At 45.0% G+C, this 18,003-nt stretch overlaps 1 protein-coding gene across 1 annotated transcript in view; it reads left to right on the top strand.

Annotated features, from left to right (window-relative positions):
* Positions 1 to 3,785: 3,785 nt before the first annotated feature.
* The window catches only part of LOC115125659 (calcineurin B homologous protein 1-like), a 31,339-nt gene continuing 17,121 nt past the window's right edge, over positions 3,786 to 18,003 (top strand). The window contains exons 1-4 of the mRNA XM_065004400.1: positions 3,786 to 4,203; positions 7,088 to 7,160; positions 11,584 to 11,664; positions 15,219 to 15,346. Coding sequence (XP_064860472.1) covers positions 4,137 to 4,203; positions 7,088 to 7,160; positions 11,584 to 11,664; positions 15,219 to 15,346 — 349 coding nt within the window. The 5' untranslated portion in view covers positions 3,786 to 4,136. The remainder of the gene's footprint in view (positions 4,204 to 7,087; positions 7,161 to 11,583; positions 11,665 to 15,218; positions 15,347 to 18,003) is intronic.

The following is an 18,003-nucleotide window of genomic DNA, read 5'->3' on the forward strand; positions in this document are numbered from 1 at the left end:
ATATCCCAGTTTAGGTCACCTAACAGAACAAACTCTGAAGCTAGATGGGGGGTGATCAATTCACAAATGGTGTCCAGGGCACAGCTGGGAGCTGAGGGGGGTCGGTAGCAGGCGGCAACAGTGAGAGACTTATTTCTGGAGAGAGTAATTTTCAAAATTAGTAGTTCGAACTGTTTGGGTATGGACCTGGAAAAGTATGACATTACTTTACAGGCAATCTCTGCAGTAGACTGCAACTCCTCCCCCTTTGGCAGTTCTATCTTGACGGAAAATGTTATAGTTGGGTATGGAAATCTCCAAATTTTTGGTGGCCTTCCTGAGCCAGGATTCAGACACGGCAAGGACATCAGGGTTAGCAGAGTGTGCTAAAGCAGTGAGTAAAACAAACTTAGGGAGGAGGCTTCTGATGTTGACATGCATGAAACCAAGGCTTTTTCGATCACAGAAGTCAACAAATGAGGGTGCCTGGGGACATGCAGGGCCTGGGTTTACCTCCACATCACCCGCGGAACAGAGAAGGAGTAGTATGAGGGTGCGGCTAAAGGCTATCAAAACTGGTCGCCTAGAGCGTCGGGGACAGAGAATAAGAGGAGCAGGTTTCTGGGCAGAATATAGGTAGAATATATTCAGGTCATAATGCGCAGACAGGGGTATGGTGGGGTGCGGGTACAGCGGAGGTAAGCCCAGGCACTGGGTGATGATGAGAGAGGTTGTATCTCTGGACATGCTGGTTGTAATGGGTGAGGTCACCGCATGTGTGGGAGGTGGGACAAAGGAGGTAACAGGGGTATGAAGAGTGGAACTAGGGGCTCCATTGTGAACTAAAACAATGATAACTAACCTGAACAACAGTATACAAGGCATATTGACATTTGAGAGAGACATACAGCGAGGCATACAGTAATCACAGGTGTTGAATTGGGAAAGCTAGCTAAAACAGTAGGTGAGACAACAACAGCTAATCAGCTAGCACAACAAACAGCAGGTAAAATGGCGTTGACTAGGCAACGGGGCCGACATAAAACAAACAAGCAGAATGGAGTACCGTGATTAATGGACAGTCCAGCGTGCATCAGCTATGTAGCCAAGAGATCAGTGTCCAGGGGGCAGCGGTGGATGGGCAGGGAAGCTGGACTGGCGAGTGTTATCCAGGTTTTAAAAAACTAACAATGACTAAATAGCTTGTAGCTAGTTAGCTGGTTAGCGTCTGGAGGTTCTTGAGTGTGTTCTAAAAAATAAAAAATAATAGCGATTCCGTATCACATTGGGTGAGGCAGGTTTCCGGAAGGTATAAACAAATCAAAAAGAGATAAAGTAAATATGGGCCCAGTGAGTGTTTGGGACGCGGGGATTCAGACGGTTAGCAGGCCTGTGCTAACAAGCTAACCGTTCGTAGGCCCGGGCTAGACAAGGTAGCAGTTAGCGGACCGGAGCTAGACAAGCTAGCAGTCAGCAGGCCGAATTAGCAAGCAGGGAGATAGCGAGGGCTAGAGAGTTAGCCTTTGGGGGACGTCGCGATGGGGTGAGTCAGTTTATTCCTCTTCATGCGGTGACATCGATAGACCGGTCGTGGGCCCGGGTATTGTAGCCCAGGAGTATGCTACAGGTGCTCTGGCCGGGCTAGCTTCAAGCTAAGTGGGTGGAAACGCTAGCCAGGAGTAATCATCCGGGGTTGCGGTTTAGCTCGATCGCTAGTTGTGAAGATCCAGCTGAAAAATGTTCCGTTTGCGGTGGGAATCCGGGGATGAAAAATAGATAGGTCCGTTATGCTCTGGTTAGAGTCGCGTTGTTCGAACTGGCGAGAGCTTTCCGGGCTAAAGGTTAGCTGATGACCGGTTAGCTGAAGACCGCTAGCATAGCTGGTGGTTAGCTGGCTAGCTTCAGTTGAGGGGTTCCGGTTCCGAAGTAAATATAAATACTTTAGGAAAAATCGGTACATTGGGTGAGGCGGGTTGCAGGAGAGTATTTGGAAGCTTAGGTTTAGCAAAATGTTTTTAAAGAGGTATGCGGAGAAAAATATGTAAAAAACGAAAAAGAAACGATATATACAAGAGACAGGATGACAGGACGACTTACTGCTACGCCATCTTGGTGCTCTGCGAAAGGCTCTACTATAATATTGTGTGAGTAAAGAATCCAAACAGTACATCTCTCCACAATAGTGTAAAATCTTCATAAATGTGTTCAATTATAAACCTACTGATGTCTTGCCACAGTTTTCTTACATGCATACAATGCCAAAAAAAGATGCACAACTGTTTCTGGGTGGTCATTACAAAAGTAGGGTACGAAAATGTGGTTTTCTGTTTGTAAATTTACATTTGTGTATATGAAATTTGGCCGAAAGAATAATGAAATGAATTACGATGACACGCAGGGAACAACTACTTCCAGGTCTCACGAGCAAGTGACGTCACCGATTGAAACGCCGTTAAGCGCGCACCACTGCTAACTAACTAGCCATTTCACATCGGTGACATTAGCATCAGAGCCAAGGCAGCAGTGGGATGCTGGATGATTTGCTGCTGGCCCAAGTCCAAACCTTTCAATGCATAGCCTGTACAATAACTACAGTGTCTTCACAAAGTGTTCATGGTGTGTTTGATACCCTTCTTTTCTCTCCAGTCCAGCCATTATTTATGAGCCATCCGTCCTCCCCTCAGCAGCCTCCATTGATATATGTCGTTATGTTTTTTTAGTTTTTTTTTAGGAATCCTGTTTCGAACCTGCCCAGCAGGTAACGGAATGTACATGAAATCGTGCAATTAAGCAATAAGGCCAGAGAAGGTATATGGTAACTCCGCCGTGGCGTCGTCCACAGCTGTCAGCCAATCAGCATTCAGGGCTCGAACCACCCAGTTTATAATCGCCAATATACCATAGAAGAAGTGGTGCTGATGAGCCCTTCCCAACAATCTAGTTTATGCTGGCAAACACAGGTAGCCCAGTGGTTAGAGCGTTGGAATTGGACCTGAAAGGTTGCGAAGTCGAATCCCCTAGCTGACAAGGTCAAATGTGAACAAGGCAGTTAACCCACTAGGCCATCATTGTAAATAATAATTTGTTATTAACTGATTTGTTTAGTTAAATAAAGGTTAAATAGCAGCATGGCGCTATTTAAAACTTGTAAAATAAAGTTATGTTTATTTTGATATTGGTCATCTGGATGCCATCGTAACATGCCAATTAGGGAACGTAACGGCAACCCGTTACGAATGACCAGTACAACGGTGTCGTGTCGAGGTGCTCTGCGAAAGGCTCTTCTATAATATTGTGTCTGTCAGCTAACAAGTGCCGCCACCTACTGTACTGGAGTGTGTAGTAAAATCACGGGTTGTCACTAGTTCCCACAGCCACAAAGTCATAATAATTGCCTTAAACCCCGCCTATTCCTACAATTGATCTTCTTAAATTCAGATTTGAACCCTAAACCATGAGTTTAACCACACTGCTAATCTTATGCGTAACTCTAACCTTAAATGAAGACCAACCCGATCGCAGCGTTGAAGTGCTCATCGTCTTTCTATTTTATTTTTTAATTCAAAATACAGATCAACAATTTACGTTCTTACATTACAGCAAAACAGAACGCAGGTATTAATGAGAAAATACTGGAACAAACAAACGAAACCTATTTTTTTTAATTAAATAATTCTAGTGCAATTGTAATCACAGAAAAAAATGTTATTATAATTATGTTAGGAAAATGAATCATTCAATTTCCATTCGACTCACTCTGCGTGACTACGTCATGAATTCGGCGCATCAGGCGTGACCCCCCCCTGACCTCTCCACAGTGCTGAACAGAGCAAACTGACAGCTCTCCGGTCAGCTGTTTCACAGGCTAACTCGGAATAATCATTTTAAAAAAACGATTACAGGGAAATTATTAACGGTAGACAATTGGATTCAACGTAGACTATCGAAACGTTGCGAAATTTGCTAGCTTGCTTCGTGTATAATCCAGTTTTTTTTCTCTGTCTCTCTCTTCCGCTATTTAGCACGAATCAGCAAACGGTAGCTAACAAATCTCTTCGAAACCTGCGTCAAACAACTTGTTAGCGTAACTAGGGATATTTTAAATTTGATTATTATTATTATTTTTTTAGTTTTTGTTGTGAAGGAAGGACTTTACAATGGGATCCAGAGCATCGACATTACTGAGAGAAGAGGAGATTGAAGAAATCAAAAAGGAGACAGGCTGTGAGTTGAGTTCTCCACTTTTACCAAAGCGGGTGTGGGGCCAACTAGCCGTTACTGACAAGCTCTCACTATCTTGTAATATCATAGCACGTTGTTATTTCACATAACTAGCTAAGCTATATATACAAAAGTATGTTGGCACCCTTTTAAAAATAGTGGATTTGGCTATTTCAGCCACACCCGTTGCTGACCGGTGTATTATATCGAGCACGCAGCCATGCAATCTCCATAGACAAACATTGGCAGTAGAATGGCCTTACTGAAGAGCTCCCGTCATAGGGGGACACCTTCTCATCATGTCAGTTTGTCAAATTTCTTCCCTGCTAGAGCTGCCTCCCAGTCAGCTGTAAGTGCTGTTATTGTGAAGTGGAAACGTCAAGGAGCAACACCGAAGTGGTAGGTATCTCACAGAACTGGACTGCCGAGTGCTGAAGCATGTAGGTCGTAAAAAAAATGTCTGTCCTCGGTTGCAACACTCAATAACAAGTTCCAAACTGCCTCTGGAAGCAACTTCAGCACAATAACTGTTTGTCGGGAGCTTCATGAAATGGGTTTCCATGGCCGAGCAGCCGCACACAAGCCTCAGATCACAACGCGCAATGCCAAGCGTCAGCTGGAGTGGTGTAAAGCTCGCCACCATTGGACTCTGGAGCAGTGGAATCGTGTTCTTTGGAGTGATGAATCACACTTCACCATCTGGCAGTCAGACGGACTAATCTGGGTTTGGCGGATGCCAGGAGAACGCTACCTGCCCCAATTCATATTACTAACTGTAAAGTTTGGTGGATGAGGAATAATGCTCTGGGGCTGTTTTTCATGGTTCAGACTTGGCCACTTAGTTCCAGTGAAGGAAAATCGTACAATGACACTGTAGACGGTTCTGTGCAGCCAATATTTTGGCAACAGTTTGAGGAATGCCCTTTCCTGTTTCAGTGCCCGTCCTCACTAATGCCCGTGGTTGAATGGAAGCAAGTCCCCCGCAGCAATGTTCCAACATCTAGTGGAAAACCTTCCCAGAAGAGTGGATGTTGTTATAGCAGCAATGTTCCAACATCTAGTGGAAAGCCTTCCCAGAAGAGTGGAGGCTGTTATAGCAGCAATGTTCCAACATCTAGTGGAAAACCTTCCCAGAAGAGTGGAGGCTGTTGTAGCAGCAATGTTCCAACATCTAGTGGAAAGCCTTCCCAGAAGAGTGGAGGCTGTTATAGCAGCAATGTTCCAACATCTAGTGGAAAACCTTCCCAGAAGAGTGGAGGCTGTTATAGCAGCAATGTTCCAACATCTAGTGGAAAGCCTTCCCAGAAGAGTGGAGGCTGTTATAGCAGCAATGTTCCAACATCTAGTGGAAAGCCTTCCCAGAAGAGTGGAGGCTGTTATAGCAGCAATGTTCCAACATCTAGTGGAAGGCCTTCCCAGAAGAGTGGATGTTGTTATAGCAGCAATGTTCCTACATCTAGTGGAAAACCTTCCCAGAAGAGTGGGGGCGGTTATAGCAGCAATGTTCCAACATCTAGTGGAAAGCCTTCCCAGAAGAGTGAAGGCTGTTATAGCAGCAATGTTCCAACATCTAGTGGAAATCCTTCCCAGGAGAGTGAAGGCTGTTATAGCAGCAATGTTCCAACATCTAGTGGAAAGCCTTCCCAGGAGAGTGGAGGCTGTTATAGCAGCAATGTTCCAACATCTAGTGGAAAGCCTTCCCAGAAGAGTGGAGGCTGTTATAGCAGCAATGTTCCAACATCTAGTGGAAAGCCTTCCCAGAAGAGTGGAGGCTGTTATAGCAGCAATGTTCCAACATCTAGTGGAAATCCTTCCCAGAAGAGTGAAGGCTGTTATAGCAGCAATGTTCCAACATCTAGTGGAAATCCTTCCCAGGAGAGTGGAGGCTGTTATAGCAGCAATGTTCCAACATCTAGTGGAAATCCTTCCCAGGAGAGTGGAGGCTGTTATAGCAGCAATGTTCCAACATCTAGTGGAAATCCTTCCCAGGAGAGTGGAGGCTGTTATAGCAGCAATGTTCCAACATCTAGTGGAAATCCTTCCCAGGAGAGTGGAGGCTGTTATAGCAGCAATGTTCCAACATCTAGTGGAAATCCTTCCCAGAAGAGTGAAGGCTGTTATAGCAGCAATGTTCCAACATCTAGTGGAAATCCTTCCCAGGAGAGTGGAGGCTGTTATAGCAGCAATGTTCCAACATCTAGTGGAAATCCTTCCCAGGAGAGTGGAGGCTGTTATAGCAGCAATGTTCCAACATCTAGTGGAAATCCTTCCCAGAAGAGTGGAGGCGGTTATAGCAGCAATGTTCCAACATCTAGTGGAAAGCCTTCCCAGAAGAGTGGAGGCTGTTATAGCAGCAATGTTCCAACATCTAGTGGAAGGCCTTCCCAGAAGAGTGGATGTTGTTATAGCAGCAATGTTCCTACATCTAGTGGAAAGCCTTCCCAGAAGAGTGGAGGCGGTTATAGCAGCAATGTTACAACATCTAGTGGAAAGCCTTCCCAGAAGAGTGGAGGCTGTTATAGCAGCAAAGGGGGGACCAACTCCATATTCATACCCATGAGCAGGTGTCCATATACTTTTGATAATGTAGTGTCATGTATACTGGTGTTGTGGTATGTTATGCCTGGTGACGGTGAGTTTTGGGTTTCTCTGCTGATCTGTGACTTGAGCAGAGCCATTATTGTAACCAGAGGAAAGCTCTATTAAATCATTACGTGTGCTAGTCCAGTGGATCACAACATTGAAACAAAGTATGGACAAGCTACCAATCTCCTACTCCTTTACATCGTCGTAGTCCTGTGTCGAAGTGTTCGTACATTAAGACCCGAGGCCTTTAAAAGCATGATCCCAACAATCCCTGTCACTAACACGGCGTGTTTCTTTGCAGTTTCCCACAGCCAGATCACCCGGCTCTACAGTCGCTTCACCAGCTTGGACAAAGGAGAGAACGGCACGCTCAGGTACGGACAGCAGCCCCATCATGCAATGCCACTGGGACACACACAACAACAAGCTTGATGAAACACTCAGGGTGTGTTCGTAAATTCACTTTGGCTGTCTACTCCGATTTTCAGAGCACTCTCGCCTGAGTGTGCCAGAGGGCAGAATAACTGATGAATGTACGAACACTCGACACCCGTTGAATACGGCCGGTGTCAGTAAACGTTGGCAAAAAAAGCTTCATTAAATTGTTGCCAGCAGCTCAGTTAGTCACCAACGCTCTGGATAACATGAAAACAGCCTAACCAGCTCTGCCAGGGTGAGTAAAATGGTCAGAGTGAGATGTTCTGTCATTTGTGTCTGGAAGTAGCTGACAAGCTAGCCAACGTTAGCTTGGGTGCTTGACTGCCGTTGTGAGGTCAGAACGATCGGATCAACCCTAATCCTTGACCAGAGCGTCCAGTGTGCACTCTGAACGCTCGGGGGAGCGAAAAGCTCCGAATTTACCAAGGCCCAGAGCTCACTCTGAACGCTCTCTTGCACTGCAGATTGAATTTACGAACACACCCTCAGACTTCCAGCCAAACACTGAAGTCATAGCCACGACACGATAGGCCTACACAGAAAGCAGGACAAGGTGAATCTGTGATGTCCTTTGACTCTGTGGGAGGGGGTGCATTAGTGACACACTATTAATGTAGAATCACACTACACGGAGAATCGAATCACTCTACATGGAGAATCGAATCACTCTACATGGAGAATCGAATCACTCTACATGGAGAATCGAATCACTCTACATGGAGAATCGAATCACTCTACATGGAGAATCGAATCATTCTACATGGAGAATCGAATCATTCTACATGGAGAATCGAATCACTCTACATGGAGAATCGAATCACTCTACATGGAGAATCGAATCACTCTACATGGAGAATCGAATCACTCTACATGGAGAATCGAATCATTCTACATGGAGAATCATTCTACATGGAGAATCGAATCATTCTACATGGAGAATCATTCTACATGGAGAATGAATCACTCTACATGGAGAATCATTCTACATGGAGAATCATTCTACATGGAGAATCACTCTACATGTGTAGTTCACTTCGAAACAGCACCTAGGTATGGTGATAATATCCTACGGTGAGGTTCCTGGGAATTCCCAGCCCTAGGAGGCATTGTAAATGATTTACAATTCGTTTAAATTAGAGCTAATGGTGTTTGTCCAATGGAAAATAGTATATTTATGCCGATAGCTGCTGTTCTTTACGTTCTATTGGTTATGGAATGTAGTCGACCACCAACGAAGAGAGTATTGAGGATGTGAGACAGCTGTAAGACATTTACTTGACTGTGTTCATGATTGTCCTTCGTCCCCATATTACTTCTCTGTGACCATCAGAGCCAACTTGGCAATGTTGTGTAGGAACACAGTATGCCTCCATGCCAGTTAATATCGCTTAGAGGCACGTGACCATTTCCCTTACTTCAAAGTGGTCGTGTAAGTACAGAATGTTCTGAGCTGATGTGATTTTGAAGTTTGTCGCCTCGACCTGGGGCGGCAGGGTAGCCTAGTGGTTAGAGCGTTGGACTAGTAACCAAAAGGTTGCAAGTTCAAATCCCCGAGCTGACAAGGTACAGATCTGTCGTTCTGCCCCTGAACAGGCAGTTAACCCACTGTTCCTAGGCCGTCATTGAAAATAAGAATTTGTTCTTAACTGACTTGCCTAGTTAAATAAAGGTAAAATAAAAAACACTCTTGTCTGTGAACACACTACTCCTTTGGTTCAAGAGGCTTCCCAAGATGCATCACTCTTGGCTCGGGCGTTGCCTGCAGTACCCTACTGTGTGTGTGTGTGTGTCACTGGGTATAAGCTGTGTCTAGAAGAACCAGATTGTTTTGACTGGAGTCTGACAACTCAAACTTCGATATGAACTGCAGCACTTGCGTGCCACAGACCTCACTATGTAGTTCTTTATTTCCACATCCATGTCTGAGTGCCGGCAAGTAAACACGACATTGCTAACAGACGTGGAAGACGGTGTGATTGACCTCTGAGATCTCAATTGCTCGCTGACCTTCAGAGGGAAAACAATCGGTCATTTTTAAATCCCATCACAGTTCAACTCCAGCTCTGTTCTCTCTCTGAGTGGCCTAGGCTCCGTAGTTTTCACCCACTATGCGGAAAGCGGATTCCAGCCACACATTGACCCCATTTATCCAGTCTGTCTATGAAATGATGTTACTACTGACTATTAAGCCGAGTGGGGGTCATTAACCAGGTATAATGCTGAAATGTAACTGCACCACTTTGTCTGTTTACACACAACAGGTGTGGGTTTTCTGTGTCCTCTCAATGAAGCGTCCAGTCTGTATTGGGATATACAGTGGCGCTGGGCCGGGATTTTTAAAGCTGGTCTGGTGAATCCAAGGTGACTTGTCTTAATCATTCATCAGTTGCCACAACACTACAGCTATGTCAAGTATACAGTGGAGCTAGCATGCAGTCTGTATTGGGGTATACAGTGGAGCTAGCATGCAGTCTGTATTGGGGTATACAGTGGAGCTAGCATGCAGTCTGTATTGGGGTATACAGTGGAGCTAGCATCCAGTCTGTATTGGGGTATACAGTGGGGCTAGCATCCAGTCTGTATTGGGGTATACAGTGGGGCTAGCATGCAGTTCTGCCCACAAATTTTCAATAGGATTGAGGTCAGGGTTTTGTGATGGCCACTCCAATACCTTGACTTTGTTGTCCTTAAGCCATTTTGCCACAACTTTGGAAGTATGCTTGGGGTCTTTGTCCATTTGGACGACCCATTTAACTTCCTGACTGATGTCTTGATGTTGCTTCAATATATCCACATACTTTTCCTGCCTCATGATGCCATCTATTTTGTTTAGTGTGCCAGTCCCTCCTGCAGCAAAGCACCCCCACAACATGATGCTGCCACCCCCGTGCTTCAAGGTTGGGATGGTGTTCTTCCTCCCCCTTTTTCCTCCAAACATAACGATGGTCATTATGGCCAAACAGTTCGATTTTTGTTTCATCAGACTAGAGGACATTTCTCCAAAAAGTACGATCTTTGTCCCCCCCATGTGCAGTTGCAAACTGGCGTCTGGCTTTTTTATGGCGGTTTTGGAGCAGAGGCTTCTCCTTGCTGAGCGGCCTTTCAGGTTGTGTTGATATAGGACTTGTTTTACTGTGGATATAGATACTATTGTACCTGTTTCCTCCAGCATCTTCACAAGGTCCTTTGCACTTTTCACACCAAAGTACGTTCATCTCTAGGAGACCGCTCCTTCCTGAGCGGTATGACGGCTGTGTTGTCCCATGGTGTTTATACTTGCGTACTATTGTTTGTAGATGAATGTGGTACCTTCAGGCATTTGGAAAATGCTCCCAAGGATGAACCAGACTTGTGGAGGTCTACAACAAAAAAATTCTGAGGTCTTGGCTGATTTCTTTTAATTTCCACATGATGTCAAACAGAGGCACTGAGTTTGAATGTAGGCCTTGAAATACATCCAAAGGTACACCTCAAATTGACCTAAGTGATGTGTGATATCATTTCAACAAGACATTACCCTGAGTGCTATCATTTCAACAAGACATTACCCAGAGTGCTATGTGATATCATTTCAACAAGACATTACCCAGAGTGCTATGTGATATCATTTCAACAAGACATTACCCAGAGTGCTATGTGATATCATTTCAACAAGACATTACCCAGAGTGATGTCAGTATCTCTCCACTCATCTGCTGTTCTTTGATCCATGGTGTGTGATTGGAAGTGGGGTCAAACTCACAGGCTGCGTTTAAACAGGCAGCCCAATTCTGATAAGTTTCACTAATTGATCTTTCGACCAATCCGATCAGCACTGAAAAAGATCAGATGTGATTGGTCAAAAGACCTATTAGTTGGGGGAGATCAGATGTGATTGGTCAAAAGACCTATTAGTTGGGGGAAAGATCAGATGTGATTGGTCAAAAGACCTATTAGTTGGGGGGGAAAGATCAGATGTGATTGGTCAAAAGACCTATTAGTTGGGGGAAAGATCAGATGTGATTGGTCAAAAGACCTATTAGTTGGGGGGAAAGATCAGATGTGATTGGTCAAAAGACCTATTAGTTGGGGGGGAAAGATCAGATGTGATTGGTCAAAAGACCTATTAGTTGGGGGAGGAAAGATCAGATGTGATTGGTCAAAAGACCTATTAGTTGGGGGAAAGATCAGATGTGATTGGTCAAAAGACCTATTAGTTGGGGGGGGGGGGGATCAGATGTGATTGGTCAAAAGACCTATTAGTTGGGGGGGGAAAGATCAGAATTGGGCTGCCTGTGTCAACACAGCCTTGGAAAATAGTCCATAGTTCCCTTTGTTTTTCATTGAGTAAATTCTTCCTCTCCTCTCCTGTTTGTGAAGTCGGGAAGATTTCCAACGGATCCCAGAGTTGGCCATCAATCCTCTGGGAGACAGAATCATCAATGCCTTCTTTCCCGAGGGGTGAGTAGTATGTGTCCTTCCCTGATTTCTTTAAAGATGCACGTAGCTTTGACTCGAGTCACTCGCCACACGAACAAACCCATTTAGTAATGTACGTTAAACATACAGTAAACATTCCTGTGCTTGAGTCTACCTTAACATTGTATTTATATTGTAATGAATGAAGTTTTTAAGTGTGTATGACCGGTTGTGCTGGTCTTTGAAATTCACATGAAAGTTTCGTGTTTTTTTCGACAACATGCCTTGGATAGACAACTTAATTTTAGCTTATAACAATGTCATGACCCCAGTCAAATTCCATGTGACCATTTGAGTCACAGTAACTAGGCTTCTCTAAAATGGCGCTCTGATGCTGCTGATGGTCATTAGTAGCCTACCAAGCTTGCTAACGATCAGTCGCTATTGGCCTGGTACTCAGGGCTCTATTGTCCCTCCGTCAGGTCCTATGGACTGGTACTCAGGGCTCTATTGTCCCTCCATCAGGTCCTATGGACTGGTACTCAGGGCTCTATTGTCCCTCCATCAGGTCCTATGGACTGGTACTCAGGGCTCTATTGTCCCTCCATCAGGTCCTATGGACTGGTACTCGGGGCTCTATTGTCCCTCCATCAGATCCTAATGGACTGGTACTCAGAGCTCTAATGTCCCTCTGTCAGGTCCTATGGACTGGTACTCAGAGCTCTAATGTCCCTCTGTCAGGTCCTAATGTCCTCGTACTCAGGGCTCTGTTGTCCCTCCATCAGGTTCTAATGGCCTCATACTCAGGGCTCTATTGTCCCTCCATCAGGTCCTAATGGCCTCGTACTCAGGGCTCTATTGGTCCTAATGGCCTCGTACTCAGGGCTCTATTGTCCCTCCATCAGGTCCTAATGGCCTCATACTCAGAGCTCTAATGTCCCTCTGTCAGGTCCTATGGACTGGTACTCAGGGCTCTATTGTCCCTCCATCAGGTCCTAATGGTCTCATACTCAGGGCTCTATTGTCCCTCCATCAGGTTGCTAATGGCCTGGTACTCAAGGGCTCTATTGTCCCTCCATCAGGTTGCTAATGGCCTGGTACTCAAGGGCTCTATTGTCCCTCCATCAGGTTGCTCATGGCCTGGTACTCAATTGTCCCTCATCAGGTTGCTAATGGCCTGGTACTCAATTGTCCCTCATCAGGTTGCTAATGGCCTGGTACTCAGGGCTCTGTTGTCCCTCCATCAGGTTGCTCATGGCCTGGTACTCAATTGTCCCTCATCAGGTTGCTAATGGCCTGGTACTCAATTGTCCCTCATCAGGTTGCTAATGGCCTGGTACTCAAGGGCTCTATTGTCCCTCCATCAGGTTGCTCATGGCCTGGTACTCAATTGTCCCTCATCAGGTTGCTAATGGCCTGGTACTCAATTGTCCCTCATCAGGTTGCTAATGGCCTGGTACTCAGGGCTCTGTTGTCCCTCCATCAGGTCCTATTGGCCTGGTACTCAGGGCTCTATTGGTCCTAATGGCCTCGTACTCAGGGCTCTATTGTCCCTCCATCAGGTTGCTAATGGCCTGGTACTCAGGGCTCTATTGTCCCTCCGTCAGGTCCTATGGACTGGTACTCAGAGCTCTAATGTCCCTCTGTCAGGTCCTATGGACTGGTACTCAGGGCTCTATTGTCCCTCCATCAGGTCCTAATGGTCTCATACTCAGGGCTCTATTGTCCCTCCATCAGGTTGCTAATGGCCTGGTACTCAAGGGCTCTATTGTCCCTCCATCAGGTTGCTCATGGCCTGGTACTCAATTGTCCCTCATCAGGTTGCTAATGGCCTGGTACTCAATTGTCCCTCATCAGGTTGCTAATGGCCTGGTACTCAGGGCTCTGTTGTCCCTCCATCAGGTTGCTCATGGCCTGGTACTCAATTGTCCCTCATCAGGTTGCTAATGGCCTGGTACTCAATTGTCCCTCATCAGGTTGCTAATGGCCTGGTACTCAATTGTCCCTCATCAGGTTGCTAATGGCCTGGTACTCAAGGGCTCTATTGTCCCTCCATCAGGTTGCTAATGGCCTGGTACTCAGGGCTCTATTGTCCCTCCATCAGGTTGCTAATGGCCTGGTACTCAATTGTCCCTCATCAGGTTGCTAATGGCCTGGTACTCAATTGTCCCTCATCAGGTTGCTAATGGCCTGGTACTCAGGGCTCTGTTGTCCCTCCATCAGGTTGCTCATGGCCTGGTACTCAATTGTCCCTCATCAGGTTGCTAATGGCCTGGTACTCAATTGTCCCTCATCAGGTTGCTAATGGCCTGGTACTCAATTGTCCCTCATCAGGTTGCTAATGGCCTGGTACTCAAGGGCTCTATTGTCCCTACATCAGGTTGCTAATGGCCTGGTACTCAGGGCTCTATTGTCCCTCCATCAGGTTGCTAATGGCCTGGTACTCAATTGTCCCTCATCAGGTTGCTAATGGCCTGGTACTCAGGGCTCTATTGTCCCTCCATCAGGTTGCTAATTGCCTGGTACTCAGGGCTCTATTCCCTGTTCAAAGGCACTTAGGCATCTTTTGTCTTGTCCATTTAAACTCTATATGGCACACATACACAATCCATGTCTCAATTATCTCAAGGCTTAAACAATATTATTTAATATATTATTTAAGTGGATTTAACACGTGACCTCAATAAGGGATCATAGCGTTCACCTGGATTCACCTGGTCAGTGTATATCCTAAGGTTTCTATCATAACTAGTGTTGCATAATCAACTGTAATTTAACCCTATAGGAGGACCAGTTTCAAATTCTGACTTTGTTAATTGCTCAACATGGAATTGATGCGTTTGCACACTCCCCTCGGAAATCCATTTTTATTCAGCCATGTTCATTTGTATTGTTCATACTATAAAATAATGCCACGGTAAGTCCAAGCAGATCGTGTCTGCTAAATGAACTAGTGTCTGCTAAATGAACTAGCGTCTGCTAAATGAACTAGCGTCTGCTAAATGAACTAGCGTCTGCTAAATGAACTAGCGTCTGCTAAATGAACTAGTGTAGCCCACAGACATTTTGGCATAGTCAGATCAGGACCCTAACACGGGGACAACTCAGAGTGAGTATGCTATTCTGTTCTTCTGAAATAGACTACAATTTTTTCATGTCACAATGTTTCTTTAGATCTGTCTAAAATAAATCATTGACTTATAGGGATTGTGTGTGTGTGTGTGTGTGTGTGTGTGTGTGTGTGTGTGTGTGTGTGTGTGTGTGTATGTATGTATGTATATCTAGATATAGATAGATACTGACTGGTTGTGCTGGTCTTTACTGACTTGCCTAGTTAAATGAAGGTACAAATTTGGACATGACCGCCACAGCCCTAGTCATGTGGGCCACAATGAATAGCCTGATATTAGAAGTTCGCGTTGGTCTAAGGTGTTCTGACCTCCCAAGTCATGACCAATCATGTGAATGACCTGTTTTTGCTGTGTGTCTATTCAGCAAATTATACAGCTTAAAAATAGAAATATCCTATGTCTCTATGAAGGCTCTTCTGGTCGGGTTGATGTAATTGTTGTTGTCCCGGCTGTGTGTTTTCTCAGGGAGGACCAGGTGAACTTCAGGGGCTTCATGAGAACCTTGGCTCACTTCCGTCCTATAGAAGACAACGAGAAGAACAAGGACCCCACTGCCTCTGAACCTCTCAACAGCAGGACCAATAAGCTGCTCTGTAAGTCTAATCAGTGGGTGGGGTCCTAGCCCGAGTCCCAGATCTGTTTGTGCTGTCTTGACAATAAATGATGAGTGACAAGGAGTCAAGACAGCACAAACAGAACTGCGACCCAGGCCAGATCAGTTGACAATTTCCTATAGAGTACTAAACTCAGCAAAAAAAGAAATGTCCTCTCACTGTCAACTGCGTTTATTATCAGTAAACTTAACATGTGTAAATATTTGTATGAACATAACAAGATTCAACAACTGAGACATAAATTTAACAAGTTCCACAGACATGTGACTAACAGAAATTGAATAATGTGTCCCTGAACAAAGGGTGGGGTCAAAATCAAAAGTAACAGTCAGTATCTGGTGTGGCCACCAGCTGCATTAAATACTGCAGTGCGTCTCCTCCTCATGGACTGCACCAGATTTGCCTGTTATTGCTGTGAGATGTTACCTCACTCTTCCACCAAGGCACCTGCAAGTTCCCAGACATTTCTGGGGGGAATGGCCCTAGCCCTCACCCTCCGATCCAACAGGTCCCAGACGTGCTCAATGGGATTGAGATCCGGGCTCTTCGCTGGCTATGGCAGAACACTGACATTCCTGTCTTGCAGGAAATCACGCACAGAACGAGCAGTATGGCTGGTGGCATTGTCATGCTGGAGGGTCATGTCAGGATGAGCCTGCAGGAAGGGTACCACATGAGGGAGGAGGATGTCTTCCCTGTAACGCACAGTGTTGAGATTGCCTGTAATGACAACAAGCTCAATCCGGTGATGCTGTGACACACCGCCCCAGACCATGACGGACCCTCCACCTCCAAATCGATCCCTCTCCAGAGTACAGGCCTCGGTGTAACGCTCATTCCTTCAACGATAAACACGAATCCGACCATTACCCCTGGTGAGACAAAACCACTACTCGTCAGTGAAGAGCACTTTTTGCCAGTCCTGTCTGGTCCAGCGACGGTGGGTTTGTGCCCATAGGCAACGTTGTTGCGGTGATGTCTGGTGAGGACCTGCTTTACAACAGGCCTACAAGCCCCAAGTCCAGCCTCTCTCAGCCTATTGCGGACAGTCTGAGCACTGATGGAGAGTTTGTGCGTTCCTGGTGTAACTCCGGCACAGCTGTTGTTGCCATCCTGTACCTGTCCCGCTGGTGTGATGTTCAGATGTACTGATCCCGTGCAGGTGTTGTCACACGTGGTCTGCCACTGCGAGGACGATCAGCTGTCCGTCCTGTCTCCTTGTAGTGCTGTCTTAGGTGTCTCACAGTACGGACATTGCAATTTATTGCCCCGGCCACATCTGCAGTCCTCATGCCTCCTTGCAACATGCCTAAGGCACGTTCACGCAGATGAGCAGGGACCCTGGACATCTTTCTTTTGGTGTTTTTCAGAGTCAGTAGAAAGGCCTCTTTAGTGTCCTAAGTTTTCTTAACTGTGACCATCATTGCCTACCGTCTGTAAGCTGTTCGTGTCTTAACGACCGTTCCACAGGTGCATGTTCATCAATGGTTTGTGGTTCATAAACAGTGTTTATAGTACAGTGTTTTATGGTTCATGGAAAATGGTGTTTAAACTATTTACAATGAAGATAGAATACTATATACCAACAGGCTGTTGGTTAACTGTACTATAGAATACTATATACCAACAGGCTGTTTGTTGGTTAACTGTACTATAGAATACGATATACCAACAGGCTGTTGGTTAACTGTACTATAGAATACTATATACCAACAGGCTGTTGGTTAACTGTACTATAGAATACTATATACCAACAGGCTGTTTGTTAACTGTACTATAGAATACTATATACCAACAGGCTGTTGGTTAACTGTACTATAGAATACTATATACCAACAGGCTGTTGGTTAACTGTACTATAGAATACTATATACCAACAGGCTGTTGGTTAACTGTACTATAGAATACTATATACCAACAGGCTGTTGGTTAACTGTACTATAGAATACTATATACCAACAGGCTGTTGGTTAACTGTACTATAGAATACTATATACCAACAGGCTGTTTGTTAACTGTACTATAGAATACTATATACACCAACAGGCTGTTGGTTAACTGTACTATAGAATACTATATACCAACAGGCTGTTGGTTAACTGTACTATAGAATACTATATACCAACAGGCTGTTGGTTAACTGTACTATAGAATACTATATACCAACAGGCTGTTGGTTAACTATACTATAGAATACTATATACCAACTGGCTGTTGGTTAACTGTACTATAGAATACTATATACCAACAGGCTGTTGGTTAACTGTACTATAGAATACTATATACCAACAGGTTGTTGGTTAACTGTACTATAGAATACTATATACCAACAGGCTGTTGGTTAACTGTACTATAGAATACTATATACCAACAGGCTGTTTGTTGGTTAACTGTACTATAGAATACTATATACCAACAGGCTGTTTGTTGGTTAACTGTACTATAGAATACTATATACCAACAGGCTGTTGGTTAACTGTACTATAGAATACTATATACCAACAGGCTGTTGGTTAACTATACTATAGAATACTATATACCAACAGGCTGTTTGTTGGTTAACTGTACTATAGAATACTATATACCAACAGGCTGTTTGTTGGTTAACTGTACTATAGAATACTATATACCAACAG

Source organism: Oncorhynchus nerka, linkage group LG18 (assembly GCF_034236695.1).
Source record: "Oncorhynchus nerka isolate Pitt River linkage group LG18, Oner_Uvic_2.0, whole genome shotgun sequence".
In the NCBI taxonomy this organism is placed as follows: Eukaryota; Metazoa; Chordata; class Actinopteri; order Salmoniformes; family Salmonidae; genus Oncorhynchus; species Oncorhynchus nerka.